Here is a 17,608-nt window from a genome sequence, read left to right as displayed (position 1 = left end):
CACAAACCCCGAACTCTCAGTTTGTGTCTTTTTGTTCTTGTGCTTCATACTTCGTCAGGCAGTTTATTTTGCGCAGGCGTCGCACCACCGTTCCTTACGTATCACCATGAGATGTTCATAAAATACACCTGTAATTGTTACCAGTTTCAATGGAAACTGTTACCATTACAGGAAATAAAAGTACAACAGGAACCTGTATGATATTTTGTTGCGCGAGTAAAAATGCACCTTAAAAGAAAAACCATACAGCACAGTGTAATTGTATGAACGCATTTTACCCTTCACGACAGTCATGCTGGATGGACTTTTACTGGTTTATTTTGATAGATGCCACAGTAACAGTGGTATCGTATAAGTTATTGCAATAATTTTATATTGTGTGATGGTCTGGTAACGAAGAGAGGCTGACATTATCAGCATTTATTGGCGGTATTTAGTATAACTTTCTGTTCATCAAATATGTAACTAACTGCAGCGTCCTGTGTTCGACTGGTTTATTAGCGTTTCATTTCATTTTTCGTGTCGACATAGTTCATAAAAGATTTGCGAGAACAATGATAACGTGGAACCAGAAAGTGCAGTAATACAATTACTATGTCAAGGAACTGGGTAGGTAGTTCTGCCGTTGATAGGAAACATACAGAGTGGGGCAGACACTACAGTTTACCGAAGATGTCGGTCGCTTGCGAGTTTGCTCCTCACTTCTCCTTCCGTTAGCTCTTTGTGCTACGAATATGTAAGCACGTTACTGCGGCAGCAGTTGAGGTGTTAAGCGAGGGGCGGTTGCAGTGCCAACGCCCGAAAACGTCAAAAGCTGGACTGTCAGACACAACAAAGGACCTCTAAATGGAAGGGGAAGTTATTTGTATTCTTCCGATTATGCATAGAGCTGGTAGGACGACCCGTACTTCTGTGCACCGGTCCTGATGAGAACAGTAACGTACAAGACTCTGAAACGATAATATTTGGCGAGTAGTCGCCGTGAACAATTGCGCAGTCAGATCGGAATTTTATTTGGATTGTATGACGCAGTGTTTTCGTCGAAATACTGAAATTCGTATGTGGAGCGCTGTCGGAAATTTTCGTAATGTATGGGGGAAAATAAGAGAGCTATTCTTACAAATCATGATGATGATGATGATGATGATGATGATGATGATCATTGTCAGTAATGCTTACATTTGACGACGCGTTAGAATATATACAAGAATTAAGTAGCACATAATACAGCAAGTGTGTCCTTTGAAGCATTCCATAGTAGCTACTGTTCGTCAGCGAAGAACTATAGTAGTAGTAGTAGTGGTCACGCGGGGTTGCCGCGGGGTCAGGGCGCCTTGCCACGGTTCGCGCGGCTCCATCCCCCCGCCCCCCTCCCGTCGGAGGTTCGAGTCCTCCCTCCCTCGGGCATGGGTGGGTGGTGGGTGGGTGTTGTCTGTAGCGTAAGTTAGTTTAAGTAGTGTGTAAGCCTAGGGACCGACGACCTCAGCAGTTCGGTCCCATAGGAGCTTAACACAAATTAAAATAATAATAATAAGAATGGAGTTTTGCGTGATCTGAAGTTTGTTAATAAACGTTTTGCCCTTCGGTGATGTACTCACTTTGTTGCAGTTCGTTGAAATGTTTTGTCTTTTCATTTAATTTGTCTTGATACTCTTTGGCGCACATAGTAATCTTTGGGAATGTTTTCGTCTTTCGCAGTTAAATCATCTACATTTGCAGGTAACCGTGTTGGTAGAGGGTTGAGATGTTTATGGTGCCCCAAGGCGTATGTACTTCGAAAAGTGTAATGAAATTCTTGCTGAAAGAGCAGAATTTGCAATGTGAAACATTACCTCAGTCCATTGCAATATCTCGTGAATTTCCACGGGAACACAACGCCACAAAATATTGGCTGCATGAGTACACAGGTACCAATACTGAGAGCGAATCGCTAATAAAACAGTGTGAAAAATACATTATTTGTACATTCGTCTACAAATGAAACTTTAATGCCCAAAACCCGTGAATGGCTCCTTAAGTAAATTATACAGGCTGGTTGTTGTCTCAGTTCCATTAAGGAAGTCCCTTTATTTTCACACGGCTGAAATCTCATAATATCAGCTTCCCACGAGATGGCAAAAGGACCAAATCACATGGGGCTTAATTCTTCCTCTTAATGTAGATTGCAAATGACGCAATATGCTTTCTGCTCGGACGAATGCATTTCACTCGCAAATGAGCCTATAGGTCGCCGCTTGTCTGTACCATCAATAACCGTTTAAAGAGATCGCCGATAGTTGGTGAGGTACAGCACAATTCGTATACCGATCTTCCATGTTACTCGAGCCGGTATCTCGTGAAAGCATCGTAACTTGTCGGTAATGGAGCAAGACTGCTGTAAAATGCTGCGGAAATGTTGTTGCTTTTTATTTGAGCGTAATGGCGTTTATTTATCGTCATTCGGCAGACCTGGTAATAGCGGCTATAACGAACGAAATTAAGTTGCTAAAGGCGTCGTTGGGCGTTATTTCTTATACGGCGGCCGGCAGCTTTACGCGCATAATAAGCGAGGCCGTGGCGGGAGACAGGACACGCCACGCAGAACCACACCACACACGGCTCCGCTGGCCTGACCCAAATACTCGCGTTGGTCTCTTTAACGCGCCCAGAACCGGCTACGCGCTGCCCGCTGCGATCGCAAATACGGAAGGCGCTTTCCCATCTGCCTCTGCAGTTCGCTGGCCGCTACATCAACTTCGGAGGTAATGTGCGTACTCAGCTGCGAAGAATCTTCGCGTCTCATAGATTTTGGTTGGGGTTTCGTATAGTTTTTACATACCAGAGCCCTTTCCATGTTATGTGGTGCCACCTGATGGTCAAGTATTTCTAGTTTTTGGCTACGGGCACGTATCACCTGCAAGTTCACCGAGAAGCGGCTCTTTTGCAACGGCTTGTTAAAGATAAACATGTAGACAGGGGGTGGGGGTGACAAAGGAGGAGGTAATGCTTTAAAAAGGATTCCAATTTTCGTGTCAACATTGCTATAGTGAAGCACTGACTCGCTAACAGGGTAATTTCTTTATATATCACTCACAGGCTAATCATCGCGCAGCCCTATATAGATAGGGTAGGATAGAAACTGGAAATTTGCAGAGGGTGTTGCTCGTATATTGTAGGTGTCGTTTAAGAACCTATTTTTCTATGTTCCGCCGCTAAGGGGATGAAATAGGGTATGGAAATAGAGGATGGAAAGATTAAAAAAAGTCGCTATTAAGACACTTTTGAAGCTATACCTGCGAAAATTGCTATTTGATAGCATTTTTTAAAATTAAATCCTGTGGGAGTGAAATAATGAATGAAAGATTTTTAAAATAAATCATTAATAAAGACCTGCTGAAGTATTTTTAAAATTACACCTGTGAAAATTTGTATTTAACTTCTCGGTTACAAGGGAAAAAAATGTTTTTGTTTTGGAAGTACAACCCCTAACGGGGTGAAATAGGAGATGAAATGTATTGCGAAAAATATCACTATGAAAGAATTTTAAAGCTAGATCTACGAAAATTGGTATTTGGCTTCCCTGTTAGAAATAGAAACTAAGTGTTTCACTGTGTTTTGCAATTCAGCCCCTAAGGGGATGAAATAGCGGATGCAATATTTATATTAAATAATTTTTAAAGCTAAATATTTGAAGACTGATATTTCACTTCTTGTTACATATACAGATACATGAGCTAGGGGATGAAGATTTCTATGGAAATATTACCACAAGAACGCAAAAGGCGTGACTAACAAACACCTTGGGCTCCAGCCACCAGGATCGCATTTTGGTCAATAGTGCATTCGGAAGAGACCACACTTTTATAGCCTCAGTTAGCGTGAGAAGTTTAGAAGGGTTGCAATTTGTGAACAGTATAAAAATTTTATTAAAGAAAGAGGAAGTCTGTGCCGACCATAGGTCTACGCGAACGAAGAGTCGGGTACTAAGCTAGTGGATGTATAAAGAAATAGTCCACAGTCTCACTGAAGGAAACAAGCCGCGTGTTGCACCTGCACTGGTTTAGGAATATGTCAGTCACGTTCGTTTGGCGAGCATTTACATCCGAGCCGCCCCAATAATGGACGATTCTCGTAAGGATTTTGCTCCATATCGCTCGGTCACTGCTTGTTCTCGATTTTTTTCTGAGGCTGTTCCTGGGTTGCCCCTGACTATTAGAAGTAAATCATGAGTCCTGGCTCGATTATAATCTACCAGATAGCCGTAACGTGCAACAAATGCTCTATTGTATGACTAGTTTGGTAAATTCTGCATCACGAAAGACAAGTTGCTTGGTTTTGGCTTATCTATAAAAGTTTCATCACTTTGGTACTGTTAAGTGTTCTTTCTTCGTTACTGCGTGAAAAATTGTCAAAGGATAAAATTTATTCACAGAACTGTGTAATGTTTGTGATTACTGTAACAAATGGTATCTATTCGGCCCTGAAACTTATTTTGCGACATGTTTTTAATATATACGAATAATAGTACTAAAAAGAATGATTTTTAATAATTTTACAATTGGAGGTATCCTAAGTAAAGTAGGAACAAATAACTATGTCTTTCCAAACCAATTGCATTGAAAATACGGAGATCGAAGAGATACTTATTGAAAATGAAATTATTCAAAGAAAGTAAGGTGTGACAAGATTAAGAAGCTGGGCCCTTGTACGCTTTAGTGGAACGTAGTCCTCGAAGTCAGCTCAAGGCTTGTTAGTTAAAGAGTGTCATGCAGCCGTACTTACACATCAAACTTCGATAACAAGCTGTATACTTTCAAATGTGCAATGTGACGCATTCCATAAACAATGAAGTATTGAAGAGAGATTTTTTATGGATTTCACTACAAGCACTGCTACAATGTGGACGAGTTCTGTTTCGATGGATTTGTGCTCCTTGACAAACATAAATCTCAAATACTCTCACTGTTACGCGTTGCAAAATATTAAATGTTGGGAACACTAAGTGCATAACCATAGGAGCACTTTTTAAATGGGAATCGACAAATTCGTGTAGATGTACCAGAACGATTCCTTAATTCAATTTTTGGAGCAGTAACGTGCCTCGGTACTTTTTCTTTCCGGATACAGTGGTTAAAAAGTGCAGTTTGGTGCTCAACGGCATTCCGAAAATATCTGTATGGAAAGAAAAGCACAGGATGAACGAAAAAAAAAGGCGTGAGAAACTGATATTAGATGAAAGAAATGTTAACCGATGTTAGTTAAATATAATTAAGAACAAGTTAAAGCGGGCAACAGTTGACATAGGGTCTTCCCGATGAATAGCTTTCATCAAAAAAGTTACAGGAGTTTGCGTGGAGTGTATCCAAATTACATTTTCGAAGTCTAATTGTCAGACAATACTTTTCTTCCTGCTCACAATAGTTACTCTGATTCTGCAAAAGCCAAAGCTAATTGAGTGACAGTTACAGTTCTTAGTCTGCTCCCTTGTGAAAAGTGAGGTTTTCGGAGGTCTGCGACAGTTACCAAAATTTAAGATAAAGTGGTCATTCCATTTCAATCACTGTTTGCTAGTTAAATTGGTACGACGCTTTACGGTAGAAATAGCTATTCTTGCCTCATAACAGTGTCTTATAATTTTGTAAACGTGCAACCTTCAGCCTTACCAGAACAATTAACGTAACAAAAATGACGAAGATGAGATTACCCGCTGCTAGGGTAGGGTATTGTGAAACGTTAGTATAAGGCAACATGATTTAGGCAATGCGCCTCCGACAGGCCTCGGGCTAAATTAATTAGCAAGCAGTTACGAAAGTGAAAAGTCTGTGTAATTTATTGTAATTTAGTTCTAATCCGGTCTGTCTACTGCAGTCATAATGCTTTACTACCTTCGTGCCTTTGCCAGTATTTTTATATAAAGTACTGAATTTCTTAACTGTATGGAACGAGCAAATGACAAAGAATTAGACAACGCTTCTCTGGTGATACATCCTTTGCGTGAGATGTGTCACATGGAGTAGTTATTTTTGGAAATTAATTTCAAAGTCTAGTCTGTGCAGTTCCTATGTGTTCCACTTCGCTGGCAGAGGGAAAATAAAAGTATCAACCCTCTGTGCAGGTATCTGCGTTTCATACGAATGTGGCAAGCCACGTGCTCCCAGTGCCGCTGCGCAGTGAATACCGAACAGAAAGACTGACGCAAGCTGCGCTAATGGGTGTCACATCTCATAGAATAATTTGTAGACAATGCTGTCGGCTGACATGAATGCAGTAGCCTGTTTGCAAATGGCGATCTGCTTGTTTGCACACATTAGTGCGGGCCCGTGTACCGGCGATTACGTCGCCTTGTTGACAGGACGAGCCGGCGATTAATAATTTATGCTGAATCGGCGCCAGGTCCCCGTGTCTCAGCATTGGACACTAGGACTAGCCGCGCCGCGCTGCTGTGTGCACGCGTGTGGAGTGCCACGCGTCTCCACGGGATGCACTGATGGATCGCAAATAAGTTGTGCAGGGCTGTGAATGGAAAGAGGCGGAATACGCAGTGGTTAATGCCCAAAGATTGCGCACTCCCTGTCGCTAGACTGGTGGTGGGTGACGTGCGGAACGTACCAAAGTAATGCGCAGAAGATCTAGTAGGAACCAGTTCTCGTCACGAAAGTAAAGCGCTGACAGTTTTCAGAATGATTATTTTCTTTCGTTAATTTTGAATACCTCTAAATGACTGCACGATACTTTCTTCGTTAACGTGCACTATTTACAGATCAGATATTGAGTGCTTAATAACTCTGCGGACGCCTTGCAGTTTTAGGAGATAATTACTGTACTGTTGTGATGTCGAGGCCAGAAATGCGGCGGATAACGCCCCTTAATTTGCACCCACAGAGTTGTTTCTTGTAGGTGCGTGCTGTCACTTCTACCTTCCCATTTTCTTAACGAACGACCCGTTTGTGGCTTCCACATTATCGCCAGTCCCCTATATCTTAACGCTCCAATATTTTACTTGTAAATTAGCCAGCGTCTCTCTCTCTTTCTCTCTCTCTCTCCGCGCTCGTGTGTGTGTGTGTGTGTGTGTGTGTGTGTGTGTGTGTTTTACACATTACTAGCACTGTTCCAAAGACTCTTATCTCGCTATCCGCTTTCTGTTGCTCGATCAGCGCAACATATAAGAAAAAAAATCGATCTCCTCTAAAAGGCAGTGGCAGCACTCGCTAGAGACCGGCTTTTATCGCCAAGTCCCCTTCGAATAAATAGGGGACGTAATGCAACTACGTTTCCTTACTGACTCGTACAACTGGTTGCGATCTGTGATTGTTCTCAGACCCACTGACCGCAAATATAGTGTCATTAGTATTCTTGTTGATGGAAAGAGAACAGCTTGGATTTTTAAAATTGTAAATAACTTATTTCCATGTTCATTGTCCTTCAAGCTTTCCGACTAATTAGGTAATGCAAAAAGAAAAAAAAATTGCCTGCCGTAGCTACTCTTTTTTATGTAACTTCACTTCCCGTTTCTATGGTCACAGCATTGTTATGATGAGTATTTTGCTGTCTTTCACATCTGAAATTGCGTGCGCTTTAGAAGTGTTTCACTTCTATTATACATGTGAGACTAATCAAACCTTTGTTCGTGCACGCCGCAACCGCAGTTTCAGACTTGAACACAAAAGTATACAAAATTTACTTGTCATATGAATTCGCAAAATAGAAGTTATCTGCAAAGTGTAAAGTCAGTCAGTCACTGCAGCTACGCCAGCCGGTGTGGCCGAGCGGTTGTAGGCGCTTTAGTCTGGAACCGCACGACCGCTACGGTCCCAGGTTCGAATCCTGACTCGGGCATGGATGTGTGTGATGTCCTTAGGTTAGCTAGGTTTAAGTAGTTCTAAGTTCTAGGGGACTGATGACCTTAGAAGTTAAGTCCCATAGTGCTCAGAGCCATTTGAACCATTTGTTCCACACTGAATCGGTCGAACAAGAGATTAGTAAGTCACTTAACTTGCAGATAAGTACATTTCCTTACAATTTTCCTCAATGACTTGTCTAAGTTCTGTACTGATTATATTTTAGGTCCTCTAGAAGGCTAAGCCTAGGAATTTTACGGTATTTGCGGTTTGCAATTACTTGTAACCAATAGCGTAATCGGACGGTGGTAGACCGCTTTGCTTATTTGTGCGCAGTACGTTACACTTAGTTAAGTCTGGGAGCAACTGACTGTCTCTGCACCGATCTTACATCCTCTGCCGGTGTTACTGCATTTCGTAAGTTTTCCGACGTTGCAGCCTTCCTATAGACGACATCAGAGTCTAACAAAAGCCTCTCGGTGCTTCCGCTGTTATCCGTTACATCATTTATGAATATTGTTAATACTAACAGCCCTGTAACACTCCATTTGAATATTTAAAAAAATATCTTTACATTGGTCAGTTTCGTTCCTCTGTGAATGACAGGTTGATTTATCTCTGCCATCAAGTTTTGACTGAAATTACAAATCTGGTCGGTTCGCGGTAAGCTCGTATTTTGTTCACCAAACGACAGTGGGGTAACTCTATCGAATGCCTTCTTTAATTCAAGGAACACGACATTAATCTGGAACTCATAGATGATCAGTGTGTACTGAGTTTCGTAACACGTGTTTCAGGTATCAATTTCGAAATTCATAGAAGACATATTCGAGTCTCAATAAGCCACAAAACGTGAGAAATGTGTTTCATAATACTGCAACAGACTGTCGCCAGAGATATAGGCCTGGAACTATGTGCATCTGTGGAACGACCCTTTTCTCAATCGCTTGGGTATCCTTTGGTGGTCCAGAGGGCTACGATGAAACTGCTGCCTGCAGAGGAATAAGTTATTTCGCTTAATCTCCGGAGAATCTCATGCATTCCACACGGCTTTTCAGGGTTTACTCTACCTTGAAAGCAGCGTGGAAGTTCTTAAGGCTGAATGTTACTGTAGCGTCCGCGAAGGCTGTTTCAGCTCGCGAGCCGCTCGGCCATCCACGGCGTGTTTCACAAGCGGCCGCGCTTTCTCGCAGATCGCCGGAGCCCTGGCCACTAGTTTCTCCCCGCGGCGCGCGGCCCAGCGTAGGCCGAGCTGACGAAAATATGGCCGCTATTATTTTAAACTGCGTTATTCGCAGAGCGGTTTAAACCGTTAATGCGGCGCTTTGTTTCTGCGCAGACAAACGACCGAGAGTCGCCGTACTCTTTACACAATGAGCATCATTGCGCTTCTGACGGCCGCTTTACTCCTGGATCGCATGTTGCGACATGGCCGGAGTGGAATAGCTTTGCAGCGAGGTGGGAATGCGAGAGCGCTTTTTATACAGCCTGTGCATCAGCCCGCTACTTAGTGATTCCGCCCTCCCAGCAGCAGTATTGAAAAGCACACTAAAACAGTACTTGCGTGTTATTATTTAGGCACCAAAATAATCAACGATGGCCGAAATGACGGGGATGTAAAATGCAGACTGACAATAGCAAGAAAACCGTTACCTCAGATAGAGAAATGTGTTAACATCAAATATAAGCTTTAGTGTTATGAAATCCCAAGTGTCGTGTTACAGAAGAATTCTGAAGATTAGTTGGGTAGATCAAAATAACTAATGACGAGGTAAAGAATCGAATTGACTAAACGAGGTTGGCATCATTTGATAAAATAGTTCGATAGTGGTGAAAAGCTGTGACGGGGAATGGGGATGGGAGAGGGAGTCCGTCCGTTGGATGGAGCGATTACCGTCTCAGACCTTGAGTAGTATACCTTCCCTGAAAGGGACGGTGTCTTCCAAACAGGAACATTCGTTCGACGCGCAAGTTGTGATCCATAGACATGTTTTCAGTCTTCATAAAATAAAATAACAATTCCGAAAACTCTGTACTTTCAGCTTTAATGTTTCACATATGCATTTGCGTTATGATCAGTGCTTGTGTGTTTCATATCTTAGTTACCATTTTGTGCGATCGTGCAACATTTCATTCCCTTTGGTTGGGTAGCCTGTTTGCCAGTGTTTTTTCTGCGAACAGTGTGGATTGTTACTTTATTGATGGCACGCAAATCTATTAAAATCCGCAACGGTAATGCAAATGCGAAAATTGCGTTTTATAAGCTGAGACAATACACATTTTGATTGATTCGAGAGTGTTATCAATAAAAAGACATTAACGCTCTAGTTTCAGGTGTGGAGAGTGTGCTCACATGAAAACTATTGACTAATGTCGTGACTAACTGTCCACCCAAATCGGATAAAATATTTTGCAGTCGAACAAAATAATAACAAAGATACGAAAGGAAAAGCTGCTGCTGATGGCACACATTCCCGGAACATATTTCGGTAAGCTTGTCAGGAGTAGCTTGTTTTTCGCAAAAGTAGACTACTACCATTTTCGTAATTCTTTCTGCAAAAGTCTCTACTGAGTGGCAAATAAAACCAGAACCCTAGATTTCTTACTATCATATTGAATCCTTTGAGTAGGTATTCAATGATTATTTTCTTTGGTAGCGATGTAACTTCCCACTCCATAGCCAGGTGTGAACATACAACATTGTCATTACTCATCCGAATTCTGTGGTTACAAGTGGCAGACTGATACAGATATCAAAGGAATGGAACCGCCAGTCGGTCTTTGTTAGTTCTCAGAAAGCAATATGCGAGGTCCGACAACAGGGAGGCGATTCTTCTGGAAAACTTGGAATTCTCAGGGAATTGCGTTATAGGGAATTGTGGAAAAAACCTGGAAAATCTCAGAGAATTTCAGGAATTTCATAAAATTTCAAGGAATTCTGCGTTTTTAACCTTCGACTAAAACTAAATTTTTTTGAGTTTTATAAATCACAAATTTTAAAATAATTATTGTTTCAAAGTGTGTTAATTATATGAATATTATTCCGTATAAATTGTTGATGTTTAAAAACTGATGTTGCTTTTCGATGGTATACAGATCAGCGGAGACGAAAGACATATGATTACTGTTGTATTCTGCCCCCCCCCCCCCCCCCCGTTTTTTGCTGCCGCTCAACATTAATTTCCATTAAAATGTCAGGAGCTTCTTGACGCCATGTTGCTCCTCAAACCTGGAATTTTCAGGGATTTTTTTCTTCCAAGTTTGAGTTGCCACATGCAGCTTGTAATTGTTTTCTATACGTAATATCTATTTTTTTGTATAGAAAATATCGATGTTTTGTATAGACGATACCGATGACATCCATGCAACATTTCGTTGTTTTGTGTACAACATGTCGATGTTTACGTTACGTATTTGATTATCCAAATTATAAACAAAAAAGTTGATATTTACGCCACATGGGTGTATGATTTTGATACTATTTTTAGACAACTATGTTCTATATGTACGTCAATATGTAGATATCGATACTGTTTTTACGATGCGCTGAGATTTCCGACACATCGATGTACGGGGTACCACCACTAGGTGGTAGTGCGCTACTGCAGCTGGTAACTCGGATGGTTTTCTGGTCCTCAGGTACGTGCGCGGCGACGAGGCAGCCGCAGACGCCCTGGAGCAGTGCGTCCGCGCCGGAGTGTGCGACGGGGCAGTGCGCGGAGGGGCGTCGCCAGACTGAAGGCGCGCCGCGGCGGCGCTGCGGGCGCACGACGGCGGCCACGAGCGCGTGTGAACACTGTGTGCGGGTGTGCGACGCGGACCTTGTATAGTTATACATACATATATATATTTGTTGTTGTTCGTTAAACTTTACTGTGCTTTTGGAGACTACTACGTCAAACGCCCAGTCGCTGGCGGCTTTCATTCGTTGTGCAGTGCGCCTCGGATGCGGCCTGTTGTGGACCACGAGCTTGGGAGACGTGGGTTCTATCCCGTAGTATTCAGTTTGGTTTCCTGCAAGTGCCAGATTGCCGCTGATATATTTCGACTTGCAGACTCTTGCGGATAGAGCTGTGCAACTAAAAAAAACTTTTTTTTTTGCATAAACGTGAAGAGGATATACCGCCAACTACATAGATGAAACTGATGCTTTTTAGCGGACAAGTGACAGCAGAAAATTGCAAGAAACATGGCGCTTTCCAAATTTTGTGTCCATTTTTTTCCCTCTTTTCCTAGGGTTTGATATACAGTCATCTAGAATTTTAAGGATGTGACTTGGCTGGAAAAGGCATTTTTTATATGGAAAAGGGAAAAATTGGTCGTAATCTTGTGGATGGAACCAACCCGGCATTCGCCTGAAGTGACTTAAGATAAATATGAACGGACGACACTGTAGTCCCCGCTTCTTGTTCATTGCGCCACCTCGCTCGGTGTCTACATTTTGTTGTTCTGTCGCCACGCGAAGCTGTAAAATTCCTCCTCGAGCTTCTCAGTCTCAATGGATTCACTTCGTCCAGCGGCTGGTATTTTACAGATATCTTCAGCTCCCGGCGTGGTCGCCGTCATACAGGTGCGTTCCTCGAGACTTGCAATTCGTCCACGATAAGGCCCTGTTGACGTTACCATTAGGAAATAGTGTCACACCATTTGCAGGCACGAGGCGAAAGCCTTGTGTGAACGGAGATGACAGATCTGACACTCAAGTCGGCATCGGGCCTACTGCTGCTTTATGTGTGTGTGTGTGCGTTTGTTTTTGTTTGTGGTACCTGAAAGTAATTAGATCTATTGCGCTTGGCGCTTGTGCAATATTTGCCTTCTATAACACGAAGGTTGACAGGGATTGTGCTATGAGGTGGCTTCGCTCGGTGTGCACGGAACCCGGGTACATATTTATAGGTGTTAGCCCTGCTTGGTATACGAAAACAGTACCCCAATCCGTGGGCACCACAGGTGAACCTCCTCGGTCAACTTGCAGCCGTTTGTAAGCTGCGCTTGTACAGAAATGTGGTGACGAAGCTGAGAGACGTTCTACAGAATGCCCACATGAGAGAAACGACGGCTGATTAGGTCCGATTTCGTAAGAGACGCTGTGTATCTGTCGCTATATCAGTTTCGTTGTCACTACCATTGTTTTGCTTCAGAGACATTTTAAACAAAAGTAAAGAATGTGCACAGGTTGTATTTATTGTACTGACTTAAAACTTGAGACAATTATGACGTAAATGGGCAATTGTATTGTGAAAGAACATTTATTTATCTGTGATAAACGACGGGAGATGACAGCAAACAAAGAAAAAAGTAGATGTATTTAGGGGGCTGTGCTGAAGAGATGGACTCGTATTTGGAAAAATGTACCCACAGCTGTCTTTGGGCACCAATTCTTCGGTTGTCTTCACGTTTCATTCGAGTAATCTTGTGTGAAAATCCATTGTAACCCCGTTGCAGAAACATGAACACGTAATTAACCTACAAAAATACCGTTTTATTATTTCTTGTAATGATAATATTATATTAACGATAATATTGAAATTTATTAATGATTCCATGTAAATTTTATTTGTAAATAGCCCTGTGTGAATAGATATATTATTGTCTATTTCATTAACTGATTAAACCGCGTCTCTCCAAGCGGTGTATCATGCACTGTGTTTCATCCACATCCCCACAGTCCCAAACATTTGCAGGTGCTGCAGAACTTGTGCAACAGCGCTACTGCCTGTCGGACAACAGCAACGCAAAGAAGATAGTACGCTAAATTGTTTGTGTGTATCTTATGGCATTCACGTCGAGTATTGGGCATCTTTAACTTTTCAATAAAGAGATTAAAACATGCGACATTCTACATCATTTATTCGAATATCTAATTTCAAGGAGGCACAAATGTGTCATTTAAGTATCACCATACCTTAATGAAACTGACGGGTCATATAGGAGGATGGTATTGTGTCAAGAAATATTTCAGAGAGAAATAGGAGAAATAGTTTTGGAGGCAGTTGCTCTTGGCCCCCCCCCCCCCTCTCTCTCTCTCTCTCTCTCTTTCTCTCTCTCTCTCTCTCTCTCTCTCTCTCTCTCTCTCTCTCTCCAAGAAGCATAACAGAGTTGCAAGTGCCGAACTGCTATTAATAATTAAAATATTGTATGTCTCTGATTTGGTAACTGTGAGAACAAACCATTATCATAATGAAATAATCTGAGCTCATTAAAAGTGACAATATCACCATTTTGCACATCCTATCTTGCTTTATATAGAACTCCACTCAAGGGTATAACATTGAAGGATACCAAGCTTAATGAATAGGAGGGTAAGTAATAACTGGAAAAAACGAAATGAGTAAGTATGGTGCTGAAAATTATCTTCCATACTGTTTTGCACAAACCACTGAACTTCAGCAAATTACATAGTTTGTTCTCCTTTTCCTGGAAGATTTGTAATTTTCAATGAGGTATAATGTTATGTTTCAGTTGTCCTTAATCATGTTGAATTCACATTTCAGAAGTTATAGGACCATGGAACATAATGTACAAGCAATTACTGCTATGTTAGTAACATCATTCCTGTATGGTTTATAGGAAATTAATAAGATCCTGAAGCTTACTTGTAAGGGCTTCAACTACCCAGGCATAAAATTCTATATTGCTAGTGGAGATACTTTACTAATGTAAACATGAAGCCACATGTTTTTATGTGTGAATATAATATAAATGCTGTCTGAATATAATAGTTGTAATAAGTGTCACTTCTACATCAGTATGAATTTACTAATTTATAATACAGAAAGGAGTGACAAAAATTAATAATACGTTTTAGAATACTTTCATGAAAAACTAATCACATACTTATAAATAAAACTAATTTGAAATCTTTACATGGTTTGGTAAGATAACGTGTTGAAATAAAAGTCATACAATTTTTACTTGTTGTTTCAGAAGCAAGGGGAGAAAATAGGTGAAATAGCTATGATTCACATTTATGAAATTTCACCAAAGTTATGTTATGAGGGTAAGAACATTCCCCAGGGAAAAAAGGGTTAAAGAATGTATATAGTAATTACAAGGATTCCTATCTGTAGGTGTAATATATCCAGAAGAAGACCGCTCTCAGCACGTAAGCAGTTCTCGTACAAAACCAAACAGCATCTGTGAATGACATCTGAACCTGCAACATTACAATTATGATAAACATATAATTCAGTAGCTTACTGAAAGAATTGATAAATTAAGACTCCTTGATATAGTACTTTGAAGTTTTTGTAACACTGGATGAATTCTAACAGGCATATGAATGAATGCTACAGTACCTTTAATACAAAAAAGATAAAGAATTACAGTTAGCCTAAATCATGAAATAAGTTTCGTGAAAAAAGTTTCTACTAGCAAAAAACTTTCCTCTTTCTATGTTAAATTCAGTTATCATAGACATCATAGTTCTTTCGAGTTAGATGTTCAAATATTACAAAGCATGCAAAAACACAGCAACAAAATGTAACATTGAGTTCTTATAGGGTATGATGAAGAAGGTGCATTGGACTCTGTGGAGTTTTGCTTCAGATTTTGAAACAAATTATTATTATAAACTAATATCTTTGCTTATTCATCTTACTGCATACACTGAGACCACTACACTTGCATTATTACTATCCATGTATGCCTCTTTTAACTCACTCTTTCTTTGGTCAGATTCATCTGCACTGCAGACTTCCATTGTGCATTTTGTGTTCCAAATAGGTGCAAGTTCAGTAAAGGCCTACAGAATAACATAGTTCTTTAAGAAGAATTAATTAGTAAAAAAATCATAAAACAATAATAAAATACTAAATTAAGTAAAATGAAAAAATATAATTAGAAAGTTTTCTTTTGTGTACTTACACATGAAATAGTGACATCTCGGTTTTAAAGGATGTTGAATGGGAATCTGTACATTCCCTTTAATAAATCGAATAGCTAATGTGTGAAAAGATTGTAGAAAAATCAACATTGTGACGTGTAGTCAAATGCGACTGTAGTATGCAAACATAGAAACAGTAGTGAAAGTTGAAGTAATAAATTACTTGGACCCAGGAAACCACACACATCTGAAGATACACAAATATTGAAAACATGTTCTGTATGTTTCCTCTCTCTCGTTCTTCTCATTTCTGAATAGAAAAGTCTTAAAACACAACAGAGCTGCATAGAAGTAGCAGCACCACTGTGCAGCCCACAGACAAATTAATACTGATAAACAGAAAAGCAGGTTGTGCCGAGGTGCAAGAATCGTTGCTCAGTGTGACAATTACATAGTGCAAAAATCGTTGCTCATTGTAAGAATTACATAGTAGACATCAGACTTCATAGAGAACCAGCATCCAATACAGGTAACTTTTAACACTTCTAGTCGTCTGTTACTTCAGTCAAGTGCATAAAATGCCGGTATAAGTTATTATCTTCTGTTGGGTCACTAACAGTTTTGGGGGAAACTAAGCAAAACGTATTTGAAATGGAAATACTCAACCAAAATGAGTGTAAGAGAGGGAATTGTCATTGTTTTGTCATCAGTGTCATCATAATGTGTCGAAGAAAAGATTCTATTTATAGACTGTTGTTGTAAATTAAGGCATTAAGGAGCGTTACAGATACAGCAACTACGTTTCCTTGAGATGAAACTTGTGAATCAGATTTGTGGAACAGTGATCCAACAACAAAAATCGAAATAGAAATATAATAAAATCTGTAAACACAGAACACAGTTTTGAATCATCTTGGTAACAAGTCTTCGAACAAGTTTGGCTGGTGTTAGTCTTTGAATTCTCAACAAATCAGTTCAGCAGGTTGTCAGGGTGTCTGTTTCAGGAAATTCTTTTGTTTTTATGTATATGTTAGAAGTCTGGGAGATAACGCGTCAAGCTACAGCTGAGAGCATTCTAGATGTTTTCTATGTGAACCAGGTAGTCTTTTTACCTTTTTCGTTTTCCATAACTGCTCTTTTCCAAGCGCTAGTGGAACAAACTCCAAACAACTGGGTGGTGCTGTGTTTGAAACCGCTATAGTCTTGCGAACCATATGCACATAACGCAACAGTTTGAGATTGCAACTCTTACACTGCTGAAACGTCTCGCCAAGGAGAACACCGTTCTGTTCATGAATTCTTAGGGGAATCAGACACTATGCATATATACATGTGTTCCTCCACAGCAGGAGATAGACGAGAGTGTGCGCCCAGTTTTGGTTAAGATGACTATTCAGAGATACGTGCGAATAAAACTAAGTGGTTCTTCTTCGTGATTTCATTTCCTTGGGGTCTTCGCTTTCATACCGTCCGTTACTACAATCGTGGATGACTGATACATTCATCACCAATCTGTTACGCAAGAGACTTTCATGGACAATAGTAGAAACAAAGATAGGCTAGCATTGACAGTTATAAAATCTTAAAACATGAGGTGCTATGTTATGAACCAATTCAGTTTGTCTTTCGACTACTGGCACATTAGCTTCTGAAAATGGCTGCTGTTTACAACATGCTATAAAGCTTTCAAACTGTCGACCTTATTTATTTTTTATATTTGGCCTGTTTCCTTCCAAAAATAAAAGCACTGATAACAAACCAGCCCTCAGTAAACGCGCAGCAACACGAAAATCATCGCTCAAAGTTTGAACTGTCTCTCTCTCTTTCACACACACACACACACACACACACACACACACACACACACACACCACAATTTTCAGCACATTTTTTGTATCATGAATGGCGAAGTCTCTGTCTGGAACATCGGTACACTTTACAATAATATAAACATCCTTCTGAGTAA

At 40.6% G+C, this 17,608-nt stretch overlaps 1 protein-coding gene across 1 annotated transcript in view; it reads left to right on the top strand.

Moving 5' to 3' along the window:
* LOC124711751 (homeobox protein araucan-like) overlaps positions 1–13,413 on the top strand; it is a 322,458-nt gene extending 309,045 nt beyond the window's left edge. The window contains exon 7 of the mRNA XM_047241967.1: positions 11,457–13,413. Within this exon, the coding sequence (XP_047097923.1) occupies positions 11,457–11,556 (100 nt within the window). The 3' untranslated portion in view covers positions 11,557–13,413. The remainder of the gene's footprint in view (positions 1–11,456) is intronic.
* The last annotated feature ends 4,195 nt before the right edge of the window (positions 13,414–17,608 follow it).

The sequence above is a fragment of the Schistocerca piceifrons genome, chromosome 1 (genome assembly GCF_021461385.2).
Source record: "Schistocerca piceifrons isolate TAMUIC-IGC-003096 chromosome 1, iqSchPice1.1, whole genome shotgun sequence".
Lineage (NCBI taxonomy): Eukaryota > Metazoa > Arthropoda > Insecta > Orthoptera > Acrididae > Schistocerca > Schistocerca piceifrons.
The sequence above is the reverse complement of the archived record's forward strand: the minus strand, read 5'-3'. Positions and strand labels throughout refer to the sequence as shown.